We start from the raw sequence: 20,604 nt of genomic DNA on the forward strand, positions 1-20,604 counted from the left end.
GCGCTGGTTTTAAATGGTATCAGAGTGACTTCTTGTCATCAAGTGAGCAAGCGAATAATGAAAAAATTGGAGGGGACATTGGAGCTCCGCCTTGAGGGTATGACGCGATAGCGTAATGGGAAACACGCGGAACTCAAGTTGCAGGCGTAGTTCGTCGACATATCGTTCTCGACAAACCCGAACACCAGCGTAACGAAAGGGCAGCCTAACCGTGCCTAACGAAAGATGGCAAGCCGCAAGCTTCATGGTGAACACTCCTTGGATGTGACTTGCGTTTGCTGGTCAATGCGTGATTCCTGCATCCCCACACGGCCCCACTGCGCCCGAACGAGACGAGCGGGAAGTGCTGCCGTTGCGCGCTATCTGTTGGGGCAATGGCGTACATTGCGGGGAGGAGGAGGAGGGAATGGTTGTAGTGGCCGCCGCCCGATGGCGCTATGTGTGCGCCAAGTGAAGAGGAAAAGTAGCGGAAACATACCTTGCTACTCACTTAACTGTGACTTCTGTAATTTACATGCTCACAATTACTAATATACACCACGGTACATGTCTCTAAAGCACCCTTCTAAGACAACACCGCATTCACTAGACGTGCCTTTGTTCATTCCAAACCATCAAGCTGGCATGGCGGAGTGGTTAGCATGCTCGTCTCTCACTCCAGAGGCCCTGGTTCGATTACTCAACTCAACCAATTTCCTATTCAGGTTTTTTTCTTAATGCTCCTGGAATTTTTTGCTCCCGGCCGACGCCGATGATGACATCGGCTTTTCTGCGATACAGGGCCCTTAATGCTATCCCGTTAAAATACCATGGCGCCACAGAGCATCTTGAAATCCTCTCAATGCCTGGACCAAGCTTTGAAAAAATGAATCGAAATCAGCGGTACAATTTTGCAATGCAGACACTAAAGGCCATTGCTGACACCTTGGCTTACTGCAGGCTCGAAACCTTTGCAAGGCGATTAAAGGGCCACCCACATGGAGCGTTTTTCTAGCGAAAAACTGGCGGCCGGACGCCGTCGATCAAGCCAGGCCAGATACTTGCGCCCGGCGGTCAGCCGCTGGCCGGAAGCGGCCGATGTGAGCTGTCCGCGCGGACCAATCAGGGTGCGACCGCACCTTACTTCCGCCCGCTACATTTGACTCGCCTAGCCAGTTCAACATGACGACAAAAGCTGCGCGCATCGCGTACAACGACAACCTTATCTCAGCTGTGTAGATAAGACCGGCTTTATGGGATTGTTTGCACGCCGCATATAAGGACAGCAGAAGGAATGTCACCATGTGGCAGGTAGTTGAAGCGGAGATAGGAGAGGACCCTGAAGGTAAGCAAACGATCACCACGACGCCCTCGCCGACAGGCAGGTGTTTTTTGTTGACATCAGAGTGGGCAATTCATAGGGGCTGCGGCGTGTATGTCAAGCCGCGCCGATATCTTTCATTATGGATTGAAATGAAAAAAAATGACAATTAATAATGGATGCCTAAACTAAATGACGCGTTGCCACCTGATACATCATTTCATCTTCGCAGTGCCCGGACCTACAAGTACGGCGTTTACATAGGCGCGAACTGTCGGTGCCCGGTGAACTACACTATATCATTGCTCGCTACATTTGAAAGCAAATCGCAATAAGCACTGTTCAGGTGAAATTTTTTTTTTTTTGCAGCGCTGTTGTTTGGAGTGTATAAATGTATCTCTTTGCAGTGGCGAAAGCGATTGCAAGGTAGCGTAAAGTACTGCAGCGAGTATGCTGCGTAGCTAGGACTTCGATTTACTGGTAGACTGAAACAGAAAAATAGAGGCGAAAAGGACCGTCATTGTTATTGTTTTCGTTCCCATAAACAACCGATGGTGGCGGGCACCTTCTTCAGAAGTCGGGGACGATGTCGCGACGAAGTGCACATTCCCCCGCAAAGCTGGGCAGATTCCAACGTCGCAGCCGTCAGGAATGCGAGGCAGTTCCTGCCCCAAAAATGTTGAAAAATCAACGCGGTGTGTCTGTGGGTTCGAAATCTTTTGTGTGTCAGCTTCAAACAGCATCAGTGTTGACCGAGCGATGAGCTGGAGAAACGGCCAGTGTGTGTGATATGGTGCATCTGAGCCACTGTGTGAGCATGTGAGCTTGCATTAGAAATGCTAACAAGTTTCTCTGTAGTACAGAATATGTCTTCGTTTACGTGCACTACATTTACATTTGGAGCGCTCGGCCTGTAAACTCGGGCCAACATGGTACCCAGCAGCAGGGCTAACACCTGAGCGGTGGGACTGTTGGACCATACATGGCATATATGTCTATTTATTGCTGTTGGCTTTCGTTTATTTCAGGCTCAAATCCACAGGCTAGGCTTAAGACTCCCAGGGACACGTTCACAAAGAAGTATAAAAAATGGAAGGCGGGGGCACCAAGTGGTTCTGGCGCCAGTCGCTGCCAGGATATCAGATGGCCATATTTTTGGTCACTGATGTTCTTAAAGACCAGGTGGAAGTGGGCAGGTTTGTGCCTTTTTCTTCAACACATCTGTACATATGCATAAGAAAAGACTGGCAATATATAGTTGATTGCCCCTGTTGTCAGGTTTAGTAGTTTTATCAACAAAGAACTTAACTTTTTCTGATGATAGAGCTGAACAAAGCATTGAATTTTTATTGGTAGATAAAAGCGACAGTGCATTATAAAGAGTGTTTGTTGTAGTCCGTGAACAGATGTTTGGCTGAACAACACTATGTTTTTCCCTGCCTGAAATTAGCACAAGAAGTAACTTCGGACAAAGTAGGGACACAGCGGAAGCAACAGCTGAAGGGCTATTATTGACAGCCTACAATGAGAACACTGGTAAGTCACTCCATCTGTGGGGCCACGAGTGCAATAGCATAGACATTGCACTCAGCAGCTTCCAAATGACTTCTGAGTAGTCTTTTAGGAAGAATGAGCTGTGTGCACTGCTAAAAGTGTGCCAAAAATATATTTGCAATGCCTAATGAAGCATGTAGCATGTGCAGCACTGTTTGATAAAGACTACAGGTTGCTTTTTGTTCTCTTCGCACTTTACAGACTACGACCCCACTTTGCCTGAGGACACCGTGGATGGTGCCATGCACGACAAAACAGTTGCTGCTACCACAAATGAAAATTGCAGCCCACTGCAAAACCCACCACGCTCACAAAAAAGAGCAAAAAGAACACGCAACCAAATCGAAATAAAAAAGCTTGAAGGAATTCTACAGACAGATGAAGATGAACCTGCAGTTTTTGGCCAACTGATAGCAAAAAGAATGCGAGCATGCCCAAAACGTGTGTGGCCACAGATCGAAATCGATCTGCTCACTGCACTGACAAAGTACAGTGTAGAATAAATTAGAATTGTCGAAGCAAATAAGCCTTTCATGTTCTCTGATAACTAACAAAAAAAATACCTGAAAAAACAATAACGGTCAGATCAACATTAATCATTAAAAATAACTACTCTTCGCTGCGGCCATTGAATAAATAATTCATTCGTCGCAAATGGAAAACATTTTGTCAACATTTTATCGAGAATTGACAGAGGCCATTACTAGCAACACTGAAATTTTTGGTCGCAGCGGTTAGGCGGCAGCTGCCCGTTTTCCGCCTCTTGTGGTGCGGCACGGCGGCGGTGCGTCAGCGTTCCGCCGCGCCGCTCAAAATCCGCAGCACAAGTACGCTTCATGTGGGTCGCCCTTAAGGATTCCTGAAGACAAACACAGCATGGCTGAAGGCAAGCGAGGTGGAAAAAATGTACGGTTCTATGGATTCCGATGGCAGCAGTGAAGATGAGGGAGCACAAAAAGGCGACCATAGTACATCAGAAAAAAACGGTCACAAAGGAAGTGGCGGAAAAAGTGACTAAAGAAGGATGTGCCATTAAACTTCCCATTGTCAAAGCCAAAGGGTGTCCCACCAAGCGCCTTCATCAGCGGAAAGTTCAGAAGCGCAAGAGACAGGGAGAACCAGTACCTTATAAGGAACTGAGTGCCGAAGCGCAAGACACACATAAGATATTTTAGTGCTTCATAAAAATGGACCAAACAAGCGTGACATTAGATGAACAGGATAAGTTAGTTATATGGGGTTTTATGGCGCATAAGCAACTATGGGTATCATGCGTCAAACACATGGTTAGTTGATGTTATGTCAAGAGTACAGAGGTTACATTATAATAGATTTAAAACATTGGCTTTCTTTAAAAACTTACAAACAAGTGAAAACTCGACAAGTGTTTGCTCGCCTAAAAGCAATGCGGGATGAAATGGAATGTGTTCATTGTTGAATACCGTAAAAAATTTTTTTCTAAGTTCTTCGAGATGCGACCAAGAAATTAAAATATGATTTACTGCGAGCTCCTCACCACACATTTCACACACAGGTTTGGCTTTTTTTGTTAATAAGAAGCTATGTGTGATGTGTGTGTGACCTATGCGTAAACGACATAAAATTACTTCGATAAAACGCTCTTTATGGCGGCATGATTTCCATTCTTTTAAAATGGGCTTTACAGTATGCAGCTTGTTTCCTTCATTTTCGAAAAGTATAAGTGTAACAGGCCTTCGGTGCAGCTTTGCCCATCAGCAAGGCTGGCATTTGCCCTTTTTAGTGCCAAAGCACATCTAGCCGCACTCCCCGTGCGAGTCTGTGTGAAGCCTCTGGTAGCAAATGTAAATGGCTCAATGGGTCAGTGGACACCTCAGTCGCGCTGTGTGTAGGCGGTGACATCCAACTACAAATCGAGGCAGTCATGCGCCTTTACTTTCATCAAAAAGCAGTGCAAAGTTTAGACCCCGTTGATTTTAAGGAAAGGCGCATAACTGGCCCCCTGGGTCAGTGGACACCTCAATCACACTTTGAGGTATGTGGCGGTGGTGTCCACCAGCAAAATCTGTGCTTTCACACAATATTTCGTGCTTAGCCATGCAAACCGCCAGTCCTTTTTTTTTAATTTGTTAGCAGTAAACTGAGCACAGCTGAGAAGAGCCTGCAACGTTTCGGTACATGCGGGTTTCGTGTCCTGCAGGTTTCAACTGGAGACTTTAAAGCAGAAGGAAAATCAAAACGAGAAATAAATGCTAGAGAATTCACGCAGCAAGCATTTACGCTAAACAGATGTTACTCGAAGCCACAAAAGCTCAGAAATGTTTCCATAAACGAAACAATGAAATTTTAGTATGCTGATGGTGCACTGTGAAAATTTAAGGCATATATTTAACCCTTTCACTGCCAGGTTTTTTACTCACATTTGCACACACCCTGCAGAGTTTTTTTTTTGCATGTTAGTTTCCTGGAAATTTTTTGCTAGTAACGCACTAAAATGCTCTGCAGGACATGTAGACATGTTTATTCAGGATAATCTCATAGATATTAGTTGTAATGAATCAAATCTTCCAGCACCAATCTGGCCTGTCGCATTTCCTCTTCTTACGCGGATTTTTCGGTGGCAGGGGGACTTCATCGCTGTCATCACTCGACAAGTCACTTAGGTGGGCTCCTTCCTCGTTCTCATTATCATTGGACTCCGAATTCACAACCAATTTTGAATTTCTTCGTCCATCAAAGCGCGGACGAGTGTGGCACATTGCCTCACATGGCTGCTGTGCGGAGACCAAAAACGAAGTGACTCGGATGTGGAAACATGGGCGCCATCTGTTGTTTAAAATTTACCCTACAAGATCTAGGAATTTACGGAGTCTCTTCATAGATGGCGCTACATGTTTGCATTGTTTATTTTTACACGAGTATTATCGGGAGCGGCAGCGGGTGAGTTAAAAAGCCAAAACGAGTTAACTCGGGTGAGGCAGGGGGTGTGCATATGTGGTAGCCAGAGTTATCTCGGGAGTGGCAGTGAAAGGGCTGAAGCATATACAATAATCGACAAATAACGCGAGTTTGACACATGCAGTCACATAACCGTGAGGGAAGTGCGGGAGTCAGATGTCCACTACTCTCATGTGTACTCCTCTTCAGCTGCTGCTCCCAAAGAAAACCGGCGCTGCACTCTCCTCACGTCTCCACTCTCCTCACTTTTGGCATGTGTCAGCTGTTGGCTACGGAATTCTGTAAACTCATAGGCAGCTGTGTACACTGCTCACCTCATAACTTTTTTTCCACAGTTCCCTGGTCCGTCTGAACACTAAATGTGGCAGTGCCATTTGGTGTCATGCAAGAAATACAAAAAGCAAAGTGTTCATAGAAGGCTACAAAACTATCTTTTTGTGGACATTTTCTGATGCCCACAATTGTGAATTATATTTCTCAATTAATTTTTTTTTCAGTGCTTTTAGAGCTGACATAGCTGGCAAGGATGCTGCAGTACCATATTTACACGATTGTAAGCCGACCTGTTTTTTTTTTAATTTCAAAATCCGAAGTTGGGGGGTCGACTTACAATCGAATCAAGCTGCCAATAAAAGTAAGAAAAACGATGTATCGTGGACACTACGACGGGGTTACAAGTTTATGTTTGCTATACGACTCTAGGCGTTGCATTCGGCAATTCCGCGCGCTTCTTTAACAGAATGTTTAATATTTTGTTTAACTTTCACTCCGCGCACCGCGCTCATAAATTCCGTAGGGTAGAGAGCTGGGCCAGTTGGTACATAGTTCTAACGAAAAAAAACCAGCGGAAGGACGCAGACACAGAGCCAGCGTCGTCCTGTGTCCCTCTCTGCGTCCGTGTCCTTCCGCTGGTTTTTTTCGTTAAAACTCATAAATCCCTATTTATGCCACATTCACGGGAGTGTCTATAGTCGATGTAAGGAAAGCTGTTCCAATCGCGGATGCTTTGGCGGGGTTACAAGTTTGTGTTTGCTATACGACTCTAGGCGTTGCATTCAGCAATACTGCATGCTTCTTTACCAGAATTTTCCATTTTTTTAACTCACTCCGCACACCGCGCTCATAAATCTCTTCTATCTGTGCCGCACTCACGGGAGTGTCGATGGTTGACGGAAGAGCCGGCTGATCCCGCTGTGTTGAAGCGTTAGGCACCGTTCCTTCGGTCGCTTTGGTTCTTTGTGTTTCTGACTTCAGTGCCGGCCACAAGCTGCATCGTCATGAGCTCTCAAGCTCCGAAAGGCATTCGGCGCTCTTTCATGGCAGCGTTCAAGAGGGCGGTGATTATTTACGCAGAAGAGACCAACAACTGCGCGGCTGGCCGAAACTTCCGACGTATCTGAACGGCGGTGCGGGAGTGGCGACGGCAGCGAGACAAAGATTTTCAGCTGTGACGCTAAGCGAAGAGGTTTCCGCGGGCCGAAGTCAGGACGTTTTCTAGAGCTGGAAGCCAAGCTCACAGCTTATGTCACTCAGATACGGGATCGGTCTCTTCCAGTGACATGCGAAATGATCACAGAACAAGCCCGTGTCTTCGCTGCGGAAGCAGGAATTCCGAGAACAGAATTCAAAGCCAGCAGGCCTTGGGCATCTAAATTTATGAAAAGGGCTGGTTTCTCTCTTCGTCGCCATACAAGCGTGTGCCAGAAGCTGCCTGCCGCATACGAGGAGAGTCCTTGCCTTCCATAGGCACTTCCTCAAACTTCGCGACTCGCAACGATACTTGCTCAGCCAGATCGGCAATGCTGATCAAACCCCGGTATACTTCGACATGACGAACAACATGACGGTGAACACGAACGGAGCTCGCGAGGTGAAACTCCTCACAACAGGAAATGAGAAGCTTCGGTTCACTGTCATGCTGTCATGTTTGCCGGATGGCACGAAGCTCCGTCCATACATCGTGTTCAAAAGAAAGACGATGCCATCGGAAGCATTCCTGAAAGGTGTCGTTGTACTCGTGAACGAGAAGGGCTTCATGACCGACGACATGGTGGTGGAGTGGTACCGTCTGGTGTGGCTTCTGAGGCCTGGGGCATCACTTAGAACTCACATCCCCAATCTTCTTGAGCTGGATTTCTTCCGACGCCATATTACCGAAATGGTGAAAGCGGAGCTCCAGAAGCAGCACACAGACATGCTTGACCTCAACATCGACGCCATCCACAGTCATCACCATCCCTGTGGAGGCAGGAGAAAAGAGCTCCATCCTTCTCCTCCAAGAAGGAGCAGTGACTGCCTGTCAAGGCATCTCCACACCCCATGGCTGCAACCCTGGCCACACAGCATCGTTGCTGGACAACGACTTGGACAGCTCCTTCGTGCTGCCTAAAATCGTGCCCCCAGCAGCGAGCATCAACAGCGCATCCCCCGAGGAGCACCGGGGGTCGCAAACGCCGGCGCCACCGCAACGGCAACGCAACCATACCGGTTCCTCTGCCCATGCAGCCCCGGCGGAGAAGCAGCGGGAGCAAGCCTTGTCACCCGCTCTCCCCCCAGCTAAGGCTGCCCGGAAGGCAGTCCGCAGCTCTGCCGCGAGCAAGAAAACTACAAAGAAAACCAAGAAAACCAAGCGCGGAACGCTCAAGCTTAAAAAAGCAACCCCCCCCCCCCCACTGAGGCTTCCCCCCCCCCACTCCAGAAGGGGCTCAGGAGAGTCAGCTCGCCCCAACGGCGCAAGCGGCCCTCCCCTCTCCCACCAGCAGCAGCACAGTGCACCCAGCAACCCCAACAGCGGCTGAAGACCAGAGGCAGCGGGCTCCCTCTCCCTCAGCTCCCTCCTCCACCAGGGGCACACAGAACGCAGCTAGCACCAACAAACCTATCAAACAAACAAAGAAGGCAAGGCGCTGGCTGCTCAAGCCACAAAAGGCAGCATCCCCCTCAACGGAGGAATTCCCCCCCCCCCCCCCCCTGGCCAAGGCGGCAGCGGTAAACGAGCCGACGCGGCCGGTCGGAGCAACCTCCTCCCCCTCTCCCATCGCATCAGAGACCACGCAACAGCAGCGGCCATCCGACCTGCAGCGGCAGCTCTCCCACAGCGTCGTCTGCTAGCCCGGAGAGGCGTCCTGCTCAAACCATCGGCGCGGGAAGCTGCGCGGGAACACCGCCGCACCCACCGTTTATAAAGCTTTTTTAGTTTCGAAACTGCTCCTCCCGAAGCGGCCGCGATTTGCGCCCAGCCACTGAGATGGCGCTGCTGTCGAAGTTTGCACCACGCTCGACGCTAGCTCGCCATTCTGCGATGCAGGAACGTTGCTGACGCTCCGGTAGTCGTGCGCATTTGCGCCGCATTTTCTTGTTATCAACTGATCCTGTCGTTATGAGTTGAGTGTTTGTGCACTACGCACCCTTCAGCAGCCTTTGGTGTGTGGTCGGGTGCGGACGCTCATGGCGTGGACCCAACCTGCAAGTAGCGTGGGCTGCGAATGTTCTCGAACGCCAGGTTTTTTATTTTTTCGCTGTCAGAGGGTAGGTGGTGTGCGTCATTAATCTTCTTTAGAATGTGCTAGGACTGGCAACCAAATTCCAACGTGTTTCGTGCCAGGATGTACCAGCGGGTACCGGCGCAACACGGAGAAGAGGCACTTCTTTTCTCCGCCGACCGATCCAATTCTCCTTGCAAAATGGTCGAGAGCGATACCCTGTGCAGACAAGGTGTTGGGGAAAACATGCAAAGTGTGCGACGCCCACTTCCAAGGAGGGGATATTGGGAAGTCATATAAGCATGTAATCAATGGAGAAGTGATTGAAATCGAGCGCGGTGTATGGTCTCTAAGGAGTGATGCAATTCCTACCACATTTCCTAATCTCCCGCTGTACTTCTCCTCAAATCGGAAACGGCGAAAATCTCCGAAAAAGAAAGCAACCGTCTCAAGAAACGCAGTGGCAACGCAGAGCGACGCTGCAGAAGATATCGATATCGAGCGAGAGCAACCAGAGCCCGTGCAAGTCAGCGCTTGCATGTTAATGAGCTGGTGGAGAAGAGCGCTTCTTTGAGGTTACCTCGTGAGTGAAGATCGGTAGCTCTTGAAGATGAAAATGGGCACCGATCACAGATTGTTTTTTTACAAGCCAGGATTGGAGGCAGATGTATATTCAGTACTCAGGAGTGTCGTAGTTCGTGAAGACCTGAGTTATGTTGTATCTGCCCGCGGGAAACTGGTGCCGACGCTGCCCATGGATTTGGAAATCACTTCGTTAGAAGACGTAGAGGCAATTGTGCAGGTTGTACAAACTATGCAAGCCTGTCATGGTTGCACCTCTAGCAGAGGGGGAACTGTATACCACAAGGAGTGCAGAGTTCTGACTGAGGCAGAAAAAGGAGTCTGTATAAAGTGTGCGAAAATGACGAAGGACCTCAAAAGAAGAACTGGACTGAAACTCAAGAAAAAGGTGTGCCTTGCAGCACCTGTTGTGAGGAAGAGGCTCACTCGTGCCGCTGCAGCTCGGGAGCAAAAGAAAGAAATTAGCCAACTCAGTGAAAAACTGAAGAAAGCGTTTTCAACAAGTCTAGGTAGAGTGTGTGAGGAGTTTTAATAAACTATAATATGCTAATGAAACTCCACTAAAGACGTGTGTGTGATTTTTTTTTATTCTATAAGTATTTACCAGAGGCAGCAGAAAAATGTCAGCATGATATCTATCGGCAGCTCTTTATATGTGCCTTGAAAACCAAGAAGTCGCTCTATGGAACCTCTCGAGTCTAGTCTGGAGGGTTCTTCTAATCTTTAATAAAAACGAGGCAGATGTTCAGGCTTTGCAACTTCAATTATTGCTAAATCTTGCTCAATTTCGCATTTGGAAAGCAAGAGTAAATATTACTCGCAACCAATGGGATTGATACAGAGGGGTAAGGTCACCGTTCAAGCGCAATGCGATGGAAATGCCGCCTTCTACAGACACACGAAAGCGACTATTCTGCCCAAGACGAAACGTAATCACTGATGCCCATCTTTTTCTAAAGCACTGGTCGCTTCTACGGACACGTAGTTCAATTCCTTAAACTTCCGAAGCGCAGATAATGACGCCACGAAGCGTGAGCAATGTCTTCGGTTAAGCGCCGTGGGGGAGGACAGCGGAACGGTACGCGTCTGTAGCAGACGACGCACTTCCATGCCATGACGCAAACTTCGACAGCAGCGCCGCGGTGGCGGGCGAGGCGGCAGGCCGCATGCTCCCTGTTGGCGCGGCGAGGAGATGCGGAACTGAAAAGGATCTATAAACGATGGCCGCACCCACCGCCCAGCTCACCGCGACGCAACCCATTGTGGATGCCTTCACGTCCGCCGATTATGGTACGCCCACACTAACGAAAAAACGCGCGCGTCTGCCGCGCGCGGGCAAGTCCACACTCGCGTTTTGCGGCACGCGGCAACGGCGCGTGGAGTCACGCGCTGTCTCGTTCCATTCGATACTTCTCGTGACAACGCGCTCTCTGTTCGGCCGATTTCGTTCCATCGGAAGTGTCTGTGTTTTCTTGCGCCACTGCCGACCACGCTCGGGCATGTCGGATACGGACGAGGAGCTACTCGTGGCTGTGAACACTGTAATACTTATTTGTGCTTTACTTGTGCGACGCCGACGTGCCAGAAAGCGGACAAGAAAGTTTTGGGTGCGCCCTATATGGCGGTACAGGGACACTGAGGGCCAGGCGCATACTCTGCTTCCCCGCTTGTGCGCGAGAGACGAAGGATACTTCAGAGAGTAAGTGGGATCGATAACTACTTCTTCGATTAAGTGCGTGCCACTTGCAGATCGTAGAGTTTCACAAATGATTGCGCCGTTTCTTGTAGCTACCTGCGAATGCCACCGAGTGTCTTCGACACTTTGCTCGGTCTCGTGAGGCCCCTGATAGAGCGGCAGGTGACACCGTTCCGGGATCCCATTTCTGCTCACGATCGACTAGCGATGACGATACGGTAAGATTTATTTCAACCCTATTTCTTTCGGTAATGCAGGAATACCGAATGTATATGCTACACTTGTACCGACATCTAAATGGAATCGTATTTACGCACGGGAAGCTTAGCGCACAGCCCATGGTTTCAGTGCGAGATCAACGCACCGAAATACCTCTGTCCCATGCATTGGTACACCACGCTCAAGAACCGTAGGTGACCAAACCCCCCCCCCCCCCCCTTGCTTCTGCACGCACGCACACGCTTACTTATGGCGTGCCACATTGTCAGTTCATTCTTCTCGCACGTCAAGCCCGAGTTTATCTTCATTCGGCATTTTCGGTTGTGCAAAAATGAGCAGGCTAGTCAGCAATTATTTGCTTAACTGTTTATGTTATTATTGAAATTATATTTGCATTGTTAGTGTGGAATACCCAGATAATATATTGTAGAGAACAGTGTTGAATGTTAATTTCAAAATAGAGGTTTATATGAATTTTTTGCAGGTTCCTTGCGAACGGAGACACCTTCAGGAGCTTATAGTACAATTTTCTAACAGGGAGGTCAACGGCATGTGAAATTGTCAGACAAACAACTTCCGTACTTTGGGACGTTCTTCAGTCAACGTATTTAAGGTTTCCGGCAACTTCCCAGGAGTGGCTAAAGGTAAGCAGAGAAGCTGTGTAATTCATGTTGTCTGAAATCTGAGTAAACAAGGTATAGCAGTGCTTTCTAAGGATACCATGTAATAGTTCAATATGACATCGTTCTGTACCACGAGTTTGTAATGGTCGAGTACGCAATATGGGTGATAGGGTTGCCTTTGCTATTTTCAGATCGCTGCAGACATGGAAGAATTTTGGCACTTCCCCAATTGCATAGGAAGCATCGACGGTAAACATGTGCACATCCAATGCCCAGACAACTCAGGATCGATGAATTTAAATTATAAGAAAACATTCAGTGTGGTCCTCCTAGCTGTGTGTGATGCACATTACAAGTAAGTCAATTCTTTCAATGCTTGGAACTTTACTGTGTTGATTTCCTCAGCTTGCACTCAAGAGGTCTCATGTCACCACAGCAAGCTCAACTGTCAGTGTGCTCTAATTTACAGCAGAAGCCTTTGCAAACTTTGTGTTTATTATAAACTTAGAATAACAAATTCAGTACCCAATTCCGTAGACAACTGCAAAATAAATAGAGAATGTACAGGGGTGTATTCTTTATTGTACTAATGTGTGTCTACTTCTAGCTTCACCTATGTAGACATTGGCCATTACGGCGGTGAGGGTGACAGCGGGATCTTTCAGCGATCACCTCTGTTGGAAGTGCTGGAAAAGGGTTTGCTGGGCATTCCTCAGCCTAGGAGCATTGGCTCAATAGGTGGTTGGCGATGAAGCCTTTCCGCTGAAGCCATTCATGATGAGGCCCTATCCAAGACGAGGTGAGTTGGAAGTTATTTCCACTTGATATCTCTGCCTTTAACACACTCTTTATGCTGCTTTTCAAGTAAAGTATGGTGTTCTGATCCTTTTATAACGTTCAATGAAGCTACATTGAACTCTACACGTAAATTGCAACCCTTTCAGTTGACATAAATCAGTGAGATATAAGTCTGCACGATAGATAACACTGGTTTAGCCACTTATCACATATAGTAAAATGAATTGCTTGAGGTGTACAGTTTTCCTTTTTCTCAGAGCTGCAGAAGTTCAGGAATGACCCAGCTCAGCGGCAAGAGTACCTGAAAAGGGCAACATTCAACTATCGCTTGAGCCGAGCAAGACGGTTGATTGAAAATGCCTTTGGAATCATGTCAAGCAAATGGAGAATGGAAATGGAGAACAGACAGGGCAATTTCCTGTCTGCCTCAAGAGACGCGATCGCTGCCCAGCCCTCCAAGCTCCCCGGAGTCACGGCGGTCCGCGTGAATCAGAGACGCAATGTCTGCGCCGTTGACACCCACCCAGCCACTGACCTCGCGCCGCTCCTCGCTCTCACATCGATTCAGGGCATACGGGTCAGGCCCAAAGAGCTGGGCATCAAAACATCTACCGGCCTCGTTTTCGGTGTCGACAAGGGCCTCTCTGAGGAAGATGTTAGCACTCCCATAACTTACACGCTGTCATGCCTGGAAACCCCCCCCCCCCCCCCCCCCCCGATTCCAATTCTGCATGCCACTAACTTTCTTAGTGTCCCTTGACAATCCACGATGCTGCGCCTTATGGCAGCGGAGTCCTAAGGAGAAGCATCTTCAAGCAACAGGCCTGGACCTGTCGCAAGAGGCGAGACAGCGAGGCGCCAATTTCCTTCTCCCCGGACGCCACCGCGCGCGGCAATATTTGAAGCGGTTGGCCCGCGCGGTCGCTGGTTGGTCCTTTCGGACTGCCGTCGAGTGCTGCCTTTGGATTGGCCAGTTCTGAGGGGCCACCGTTCCTCAGGCTATATAAGCCCCACCGCTGCAGCTTGGGAAGGGAGATGACCGAGAGGCGCCGACGATACGAGACGCGTCGGCAAGGCCCTCCCAACCCTGCAGATCCGCCGAACCTCCTACGTATCAATAATCCAGTTATCTCATTCTTGTATCCTTAAGTCTTAAAATAAACCAGTTTTCTTTATTCGAAGAGAATCCGGCCACTTCTTGCTAACAAAGACATAGAGGCTGGCATCGAGAGCTGCGTCCTCGTCCTCGGCTGCTGGCGAAACCGGGACAACCTGGTTATTCGCTTCGCCGGTCTCTACCCCCGCCAGAGATCGCGCTCTTAAAGCTTCGGCACCGTGTCCGTCCCCGCCTCCCACGCCCGCTACAGTGCACGCAGTGCGGTATGCTCGGCCACACCACTGCCGCCTGCACAGAACAGCCCCGTTGCCTTCGCTGCGGAGCCGCACCTCACCCATCCGAGTGCGATTCTCCCAAGCCACGCTGCGTCAACTGCGGCGGCACGCACGCGGCCAGTGAGCCTCGCTGTCCACGCTGGCAGCACGAGCGACGTGTTGCGGTCACCATGGCCACCTCGGACAGGCACATCACTCGCCCCGAGGCCAGACGCCTCGTCCGAGAGCGCATGCAACCCGCAACAGAGTCCTCACCTGTTCCCAAAACACCAGCACCTCCCAGCGCGCACGCTGCACACAACTTCGCCGCGCATCCTAGCACCCAGAGCGGCACCCCATCTGCCCTCAACAGCGCGCCCTCAGTGCAGCGGTCATACCGCAATGTGGTTACCGGTCTAGCCCCAACCGCAATGGCCACGGCACACCCGTGTGATCCCCGTGACAACATCATCGCTGCTCTCTCGGCAGCCGTTCAGGCGCTCATCGAGGAGCTGCCTCCCACGTCTCCAGCACGCAAGTTGTGTGCAGCGGCTCTGGCCACGCAACGCGCCCTCACTAATCATGGCTAGCTCAGCTGCGTTTCGGCCGCGTGTGTTGCAGTGGAATTGTAACTCGCTGCGCCGCCAGTCAGCTGAGCTGGCAGCACACCTGCCGCTGCACCCTTTCGACGTCCTGGCACTGCAGGAGATCTACTGCCGCGCAGAGGACGTCTCGCTCCCTGGCTACGTGGGCTACAGCAGTGCTTCGGAGTGCGGTGCAGTGGCCTGCATTGATTCCCCGTGCCGCAACCCCTCCCACCCCGTCAGCAAGCCACGAGTGGCTGTGTACGTGCGCGCCGAACTCCCACATGTGGTGCACGATGTCGCGGACCTCGCCGGCGGTTCTACAGAGTGTGCCGCAGTGACAGTGCGCATTCGGGGCACCGACACCTCGGTGGCGAGTGTTTACATTCGCCCTGGCATGCAGTGCGATCCCACTGTCCTCACGCGCCTTACCCAGCGGCTCACCAGAGACTGCATTTTGTGCGGTGACCTGAACGCCCACCACACTGCATGGGGCTCGCGACAGTGCGATCGGCGTGGCAAGGACATATACAACGCAGCGCTCACCGCGGGCCTCGTCCTCATAAACCGCGGCGATCCCACATACCTAAATGCCCCAGGAGTCCCTACGGCAATTGACATTGCGTTTGTTTCGCCAGCCTGCTTGCGAGACTATGTGTGGCAGTGCGCGCCAGACACTCATGGGTCGGACCATTACCCCATCGCAGTGCTGCCAGTCATCACGCGCCCACGCACGCGCTCCTACGTGGTGACCAGGTGGGAACTATTTCGCGAAAGGTGCGCCGCCATCCCACCCAATGCGGATTTCCTCCACGCTGTGGTTCAGTGTGCGAGGTGGGCCTCAACTGTATGCACGGTCCCTGTCGGCACTCCCGTGCCTGACATCAAACTTCTGAACCTTCGCGCCGCACGCCGGCAAGCCCACAGGCGCATGTTACGCACTCGACGGCCGTCTGACAAGACGGTGTACAACCGCATAGACGCCGTGTGCCGTCGACACGCTCGCCGCCGCCGCCTTCAAAGCTGGGCAGCACTGTGCTATACTTTCAATGATCCGCGCTACCAGCCGAGAGCCTGGCGCATCGTCCGGGGAATGCTGCAGCCCAAACTGCCGAGACACCCCGTTCTCGCCGCAGCCATCCACCTGGGTATCAGCACCGAAGAGCTGACTGAGCGCCTGGCGCTCCAATTCATCCCCGAAGCGCCAGTAGCACGACCGGCGCTGCCTCCTCCCCCCGCGCTCCGCGTCTCGCAGGCAGATTAACTCACTTTGCGAGGACCCCCTTACCATCGGGGAGCTGCAAACTGCACTCAAGATGCGCAAACGAGGCAGTGCACCCGAGGAGGACGGCATCACATACCAAATGCTCCGAAACCTCGATGCCCCGCAGCGCCGGGCTCTCCTCGCGGCATTCAACGAGGTCTGGACGAGCGGCGCCCTCCCTGAGGCCTGGCAAACCGCGGTTGTCGTGCCCATCCTCAAACGGGGCAAACAGAGGAAGCTGCTCACCTCCTACCGGCCCATCTCCCTCTCCTTGGCCGAGGGGAAACGATGGAGGCCATGGCCCTGCGCAGGCTTCAATGGATTGTAACCGCCTGCGGCGTGCTCTCGCCACTGCAGAGTGGTTTTCGCCGCCAACGCTGCACAGCCGACTGCATCTCTGACGTCGTCGCCACACTTGAACAGGCCCATGCCTGCGGAGAGGCGGGCTTTCTAGTCCTCCTCGACGTCAAGAGCGCCTTCGATTCAGTGCCACACTGGGCCACCATCGACGCTCTCGCAGCCATCGGCATCAAAGGAAGGCTCTACACATACCTCCGCTCCTTCCTCGAGAGCCGCCGCATGTGTGTGCGAGTGAGCAATACCACCAGCTCCCAACACCTCCTTCCATGTGGCGTGCCTCAGGGCAGTGTGCTTAGCCCCTTCCTGTTCAACGTCGTGCTCTCTCGGCTACCGGACTGCATTCCACCACGCGCGCGAAAGAGCGTCCGCATCGCAATGTACGCGGACGACATCGCCGTCTTCGCGCGTTCCCCAACCCGCCACGGGCGTGCAGCTCGAGTGAAAATCCAGGCTGCCCTGAACACAACTGCGAGCCATCTAAAGGGCATAGGCCTCACTCTCTCTCCCGGGAAAAGTGAGGCGCTCATGGTGCACCCAAACAATGCGGCGGCGCAAAATCGAACAGCCCCGCTCACCTTGAATGGCGCCCCGATCCTGTGGCGTAAGAGCGTGCGCTATCTGGGCCTGCCCATCGACTCGCGCCTCACCTGGGGACCCGCGCTCAAAGCCGTCCGAAGCCAGGCAGCCCTTGTCGCCTGCATCCCGCGGCGCTTCCTTGCAAAAGGCAGTGGCTGCCCTCCCGCGTTCTGCCTGCGCATATACGGTGTGGTCGCCACTGCCAGGACCCTCTACGCCCTCCCACTCGTTGGCCTGTCGCCAGCGCAGTGGAACCAAATCAACAAGGCGCACCGCAATGCACTGCGTCAGTTTTATGGACTCCCCCGAAACTCGCCAGTCGCAGCGACCCACGCCAAATCAGCCACATGGCCCGTATCATTGCGCGCCCAACTGGCTGCTCCCAACCATGTGGAGCGCATGCAGCGCTTGGGCACCTGTGCGGGCTTATTGTCGCACCTCAGAGCGCAGTCGCACACGCGAATGGGGAGGGCTGTCAAACAGCTTCATCAGCTGCTCGGCCCACCACCACCACCACCGCCCCGCTTTCCGCCGCCGCATACTTATCGGCCGCCGAGCATCTCCACCACGCTCCCCGGCGTCATCTCAAAATGCAGCACCCCGCGATGCGCCCCACAGCAGGAAGTCGCGGCGAAAGTCCACCAAGACTTCGCAGGCCACACGCTCCTATAGACAGACGGCTCCGTCAACGAGGAGATGGGACGGGCCGCAGCAGCTTGCATTGCCCCTGCTCTGCACGCCGTCCGTCAGATCGGACTCAGAGCGCCGGCATCGTTCCTCTCAGCAGAGCTGACAGCCATCTCGCTCGCGGCCGACATCCTAAGCTCTAACCCGGCCGTCAATCAAACAGCCATCCTGACGGACTCCAGGAGTTCCCTGCAAGCTCTACAACACCCCGAGAAGGGCTGTCGCCTGCTGCAGCTCACAGCACTCAAACTTCACCTGCACGGTGCACGCGGCTGCCAGATATCTCTGCAATGGGTCCCCTCACACGTCGGCGTTGAGGGGAACGAGGCGGCTGACCAACTTGCCCAGGCCGCTCTCGATCCGAAAGTGCCCCTTTCGTGCCTCGTCACCCCTTATGACAACGCAAAACTAGCCTTGCGACGCACCATTCGGCGCCTCCACCCCGACCCACGTGTGGGCACCGCAGCCAGGTTCACAACAATTGGCCCACGCAAACTCGCTTGGGCGGACTACACCCTGCTCCTTCGCCTGCGCACTGGTTCTGGGTGGTCCGCCGACCGTCTCCACCGCCACTGTGATCCCCCGTCATCTGTGTGCCCGCAGTGCGGCAGTGCCGAATCAATGGCCCACATTTTGTGTGTGTGCCCTGCGCTCTCACAGGAGCGCTCACGGATGCAACAGGGATACAGAGACCTCGGCCTGCCGTGCGCCACTCTGGACGACCTCCTGTTCCCTCCATGCTCTGGTGGGAGCCAGATCAAAGCGCTACGCCACCTGCTGACCTTTATTGGAGCGTGTAACCTGCGCTCCCACCAGTGAAGTGCAACGACATTCCACGGACCCATCGCGCGCCCCACTTTCATTTCATTTCATTTCATTTATTTCATCCTTAAAGGCCCAAGGGCATTACATAAGGAGGGGGCTACAATTCATATAAAAGAAGCATAAAAAACACACGCACAATGAACACACACAACAAACTTCAAAAGCTAAAGAGAAAAAAAATAAAGAAAAAAGATAAAGGGTTTACAAGTGCAGTGAAAGCTTACAAAGAAAAAAAAATTCGCTTGCGGCAGCGAGCACAGATGAAAGTCAATGATCAACACGTGGTAAAAAATGACAAGGAATTCACTTATTCTGAAGATGACGGGCCAGTTCTGTACGAAAAGATTTTGAATCGTTGCATAAAACTATGTCGTTAGGTAGGGCATTCCAGAGTGTTATTGCATTGGGGAAAAATGAACTATTCATTGCTAATGTGCGGGTCTTGATACCGGCTATGGGGTGGCTATGGCTGAGGCGACTTGAAGTTCTTATCGGGGATTTTAGAAGTGGGTGTCTTGAAGCTGGATGATGGAAGAAGTTATGAAGCAGGCAAAGACGTGAAATTATGCGGCGTGATTCAAGTGATGGGAGGGAAAGAGAGCGTTTGAGTGCAGTGATACTAACTTCTTTGGAATATTCAGAGGTGATAAACCTGACGGCGCGATTTTGGATGGTTTCGATTTCGGCTGAAAGGTATGCTTGGGATGGATGCCAGATAGATGATGCGAATTCAAGTTTGGGGCGGACGAATGTTTGATAAGCCAGTTTTTTAACATCTGGAGATGCTGATTTCAGGTTTCGCCGGAGATAACCTAGGACACGAGAGGCATCGGAACATATCGTTTGGACGTGAGTTACCCAAGATAGTGTCGATGTCAGATGTAAACCAAGGTACTTGTAGGATGTTGTTGGAGCAATCGGAACCGTGTTAATGCTGTAAGTGTGCTGGATTACAGTGTGCTTGCGAGAGAATGACAAGAGTTGACATTTTTCAAGGTTTAAGGGCATGAGCCATCGGTTGCACCATGTAGCTATTGCATCAATGTCTTTTTGCAGGAGGTGACTGTCAGTGGGATGACGAATGGGGCTGTATATGACACAGTCGTCTGCAAATAGTCGTAGCTTGGCGTTTATGTTAACTGGAAGATCGTTTACGTAAATTAGGAATAGCAATGGTGATAAGCCTGCGCCCTGGGGGACGCCTGACGTAACATTAGTGAGGGGTGAGTGGTAACCATTGCTTGAGGTAAACTGCATGCGCCCGTTAAGAAATGTCTCAATCCAGGAGATAAGATTGTCAGGAATGCCTAGGGAAGAAAGTTTTGTGAGCAGGTGTGAGTGCGGAACACGGTCGAAGGCCTTTGAAAAATCTAAAAAGATCGCGTCGATTTGAAGGTTGTCGTCCATTAAGCGAAGGATGTCATGTGTGAATTCAGCCAATTGCGTTTCACAGGAGTAGTGTTTACGGAAACCGTGTTGGTGAGGATAAAATAAGTTAACTGAATCCAGATGGTTCATTAGATTGGACGCTATAACATGTTCAAGTAATTTCGAAGGAATGCTCGTTAAAGAAATAGGGCGATAGTTAGAAGGATTTGTGCGGTCACCTTTCTTAAAGATTGGTATGATTTCGGCTATCTTCCAGTCGTCGGGGATTTCTCCGGATTCTAATGATTGTGTAAATATTAGGTGCAGTATCAGGCTTGAGACTAGACTAGTGTTTTTCAGGAGTTTACTGTTTATGTG

The 20,604-nt window shown here is 51.3% G+C and overlaps 1 protein-coding gene across 2 annotated transcripts in view; it reads left to right on the forward strand.

Moving 5' to 3' along the window:
- Nucleotides 1–3,371, forward strand: part of LOC149333773 (uncharacterized) — a 49,656-nt gene extending 46,285 nt beyond the window's left edge. For both annotated transcript variants that reach the window (XM_089558770.1, XM_089558769.1), the window contains 3 exons: nucleotides 2,329–2,496; nucleotides 2,751–2,836; nucleotides 3,056–3,371. In XM_089558770.1, coding sequence (XP_089414896.1) covers nucleotides 2,329–2,496; nucleotides 2,751–2,815 — 233 coding nt within the window. In that variant the 3' untranslated portion in view covers nucleotides 2,816–2,836; nucleotides 3,056–3,371. The remainder of the gene's footprint in view (nucleotides 1–2,328; nucleotides 2,497–2,750; nucleotides 2,837–3,055) is intronic.
- The last annotated feature ends 17,233 nt before the right edge of the window (nucleotides 3,372–20,604 follow it).

This window comes from Amblyomma mixtum, chromosome 8 (genome assembly GCF_055824585.1).
Source record: "Amblyomma mixtum isolate Tamu chromosome 8, ASM5582458v1, whole genome shotgun sequence".
NCBI lineage: Eukaryota > Metazoa > Arthropoda > Arachnida > Ixodida > Ixodidae > Amblyomma > Amblyomma mixtum.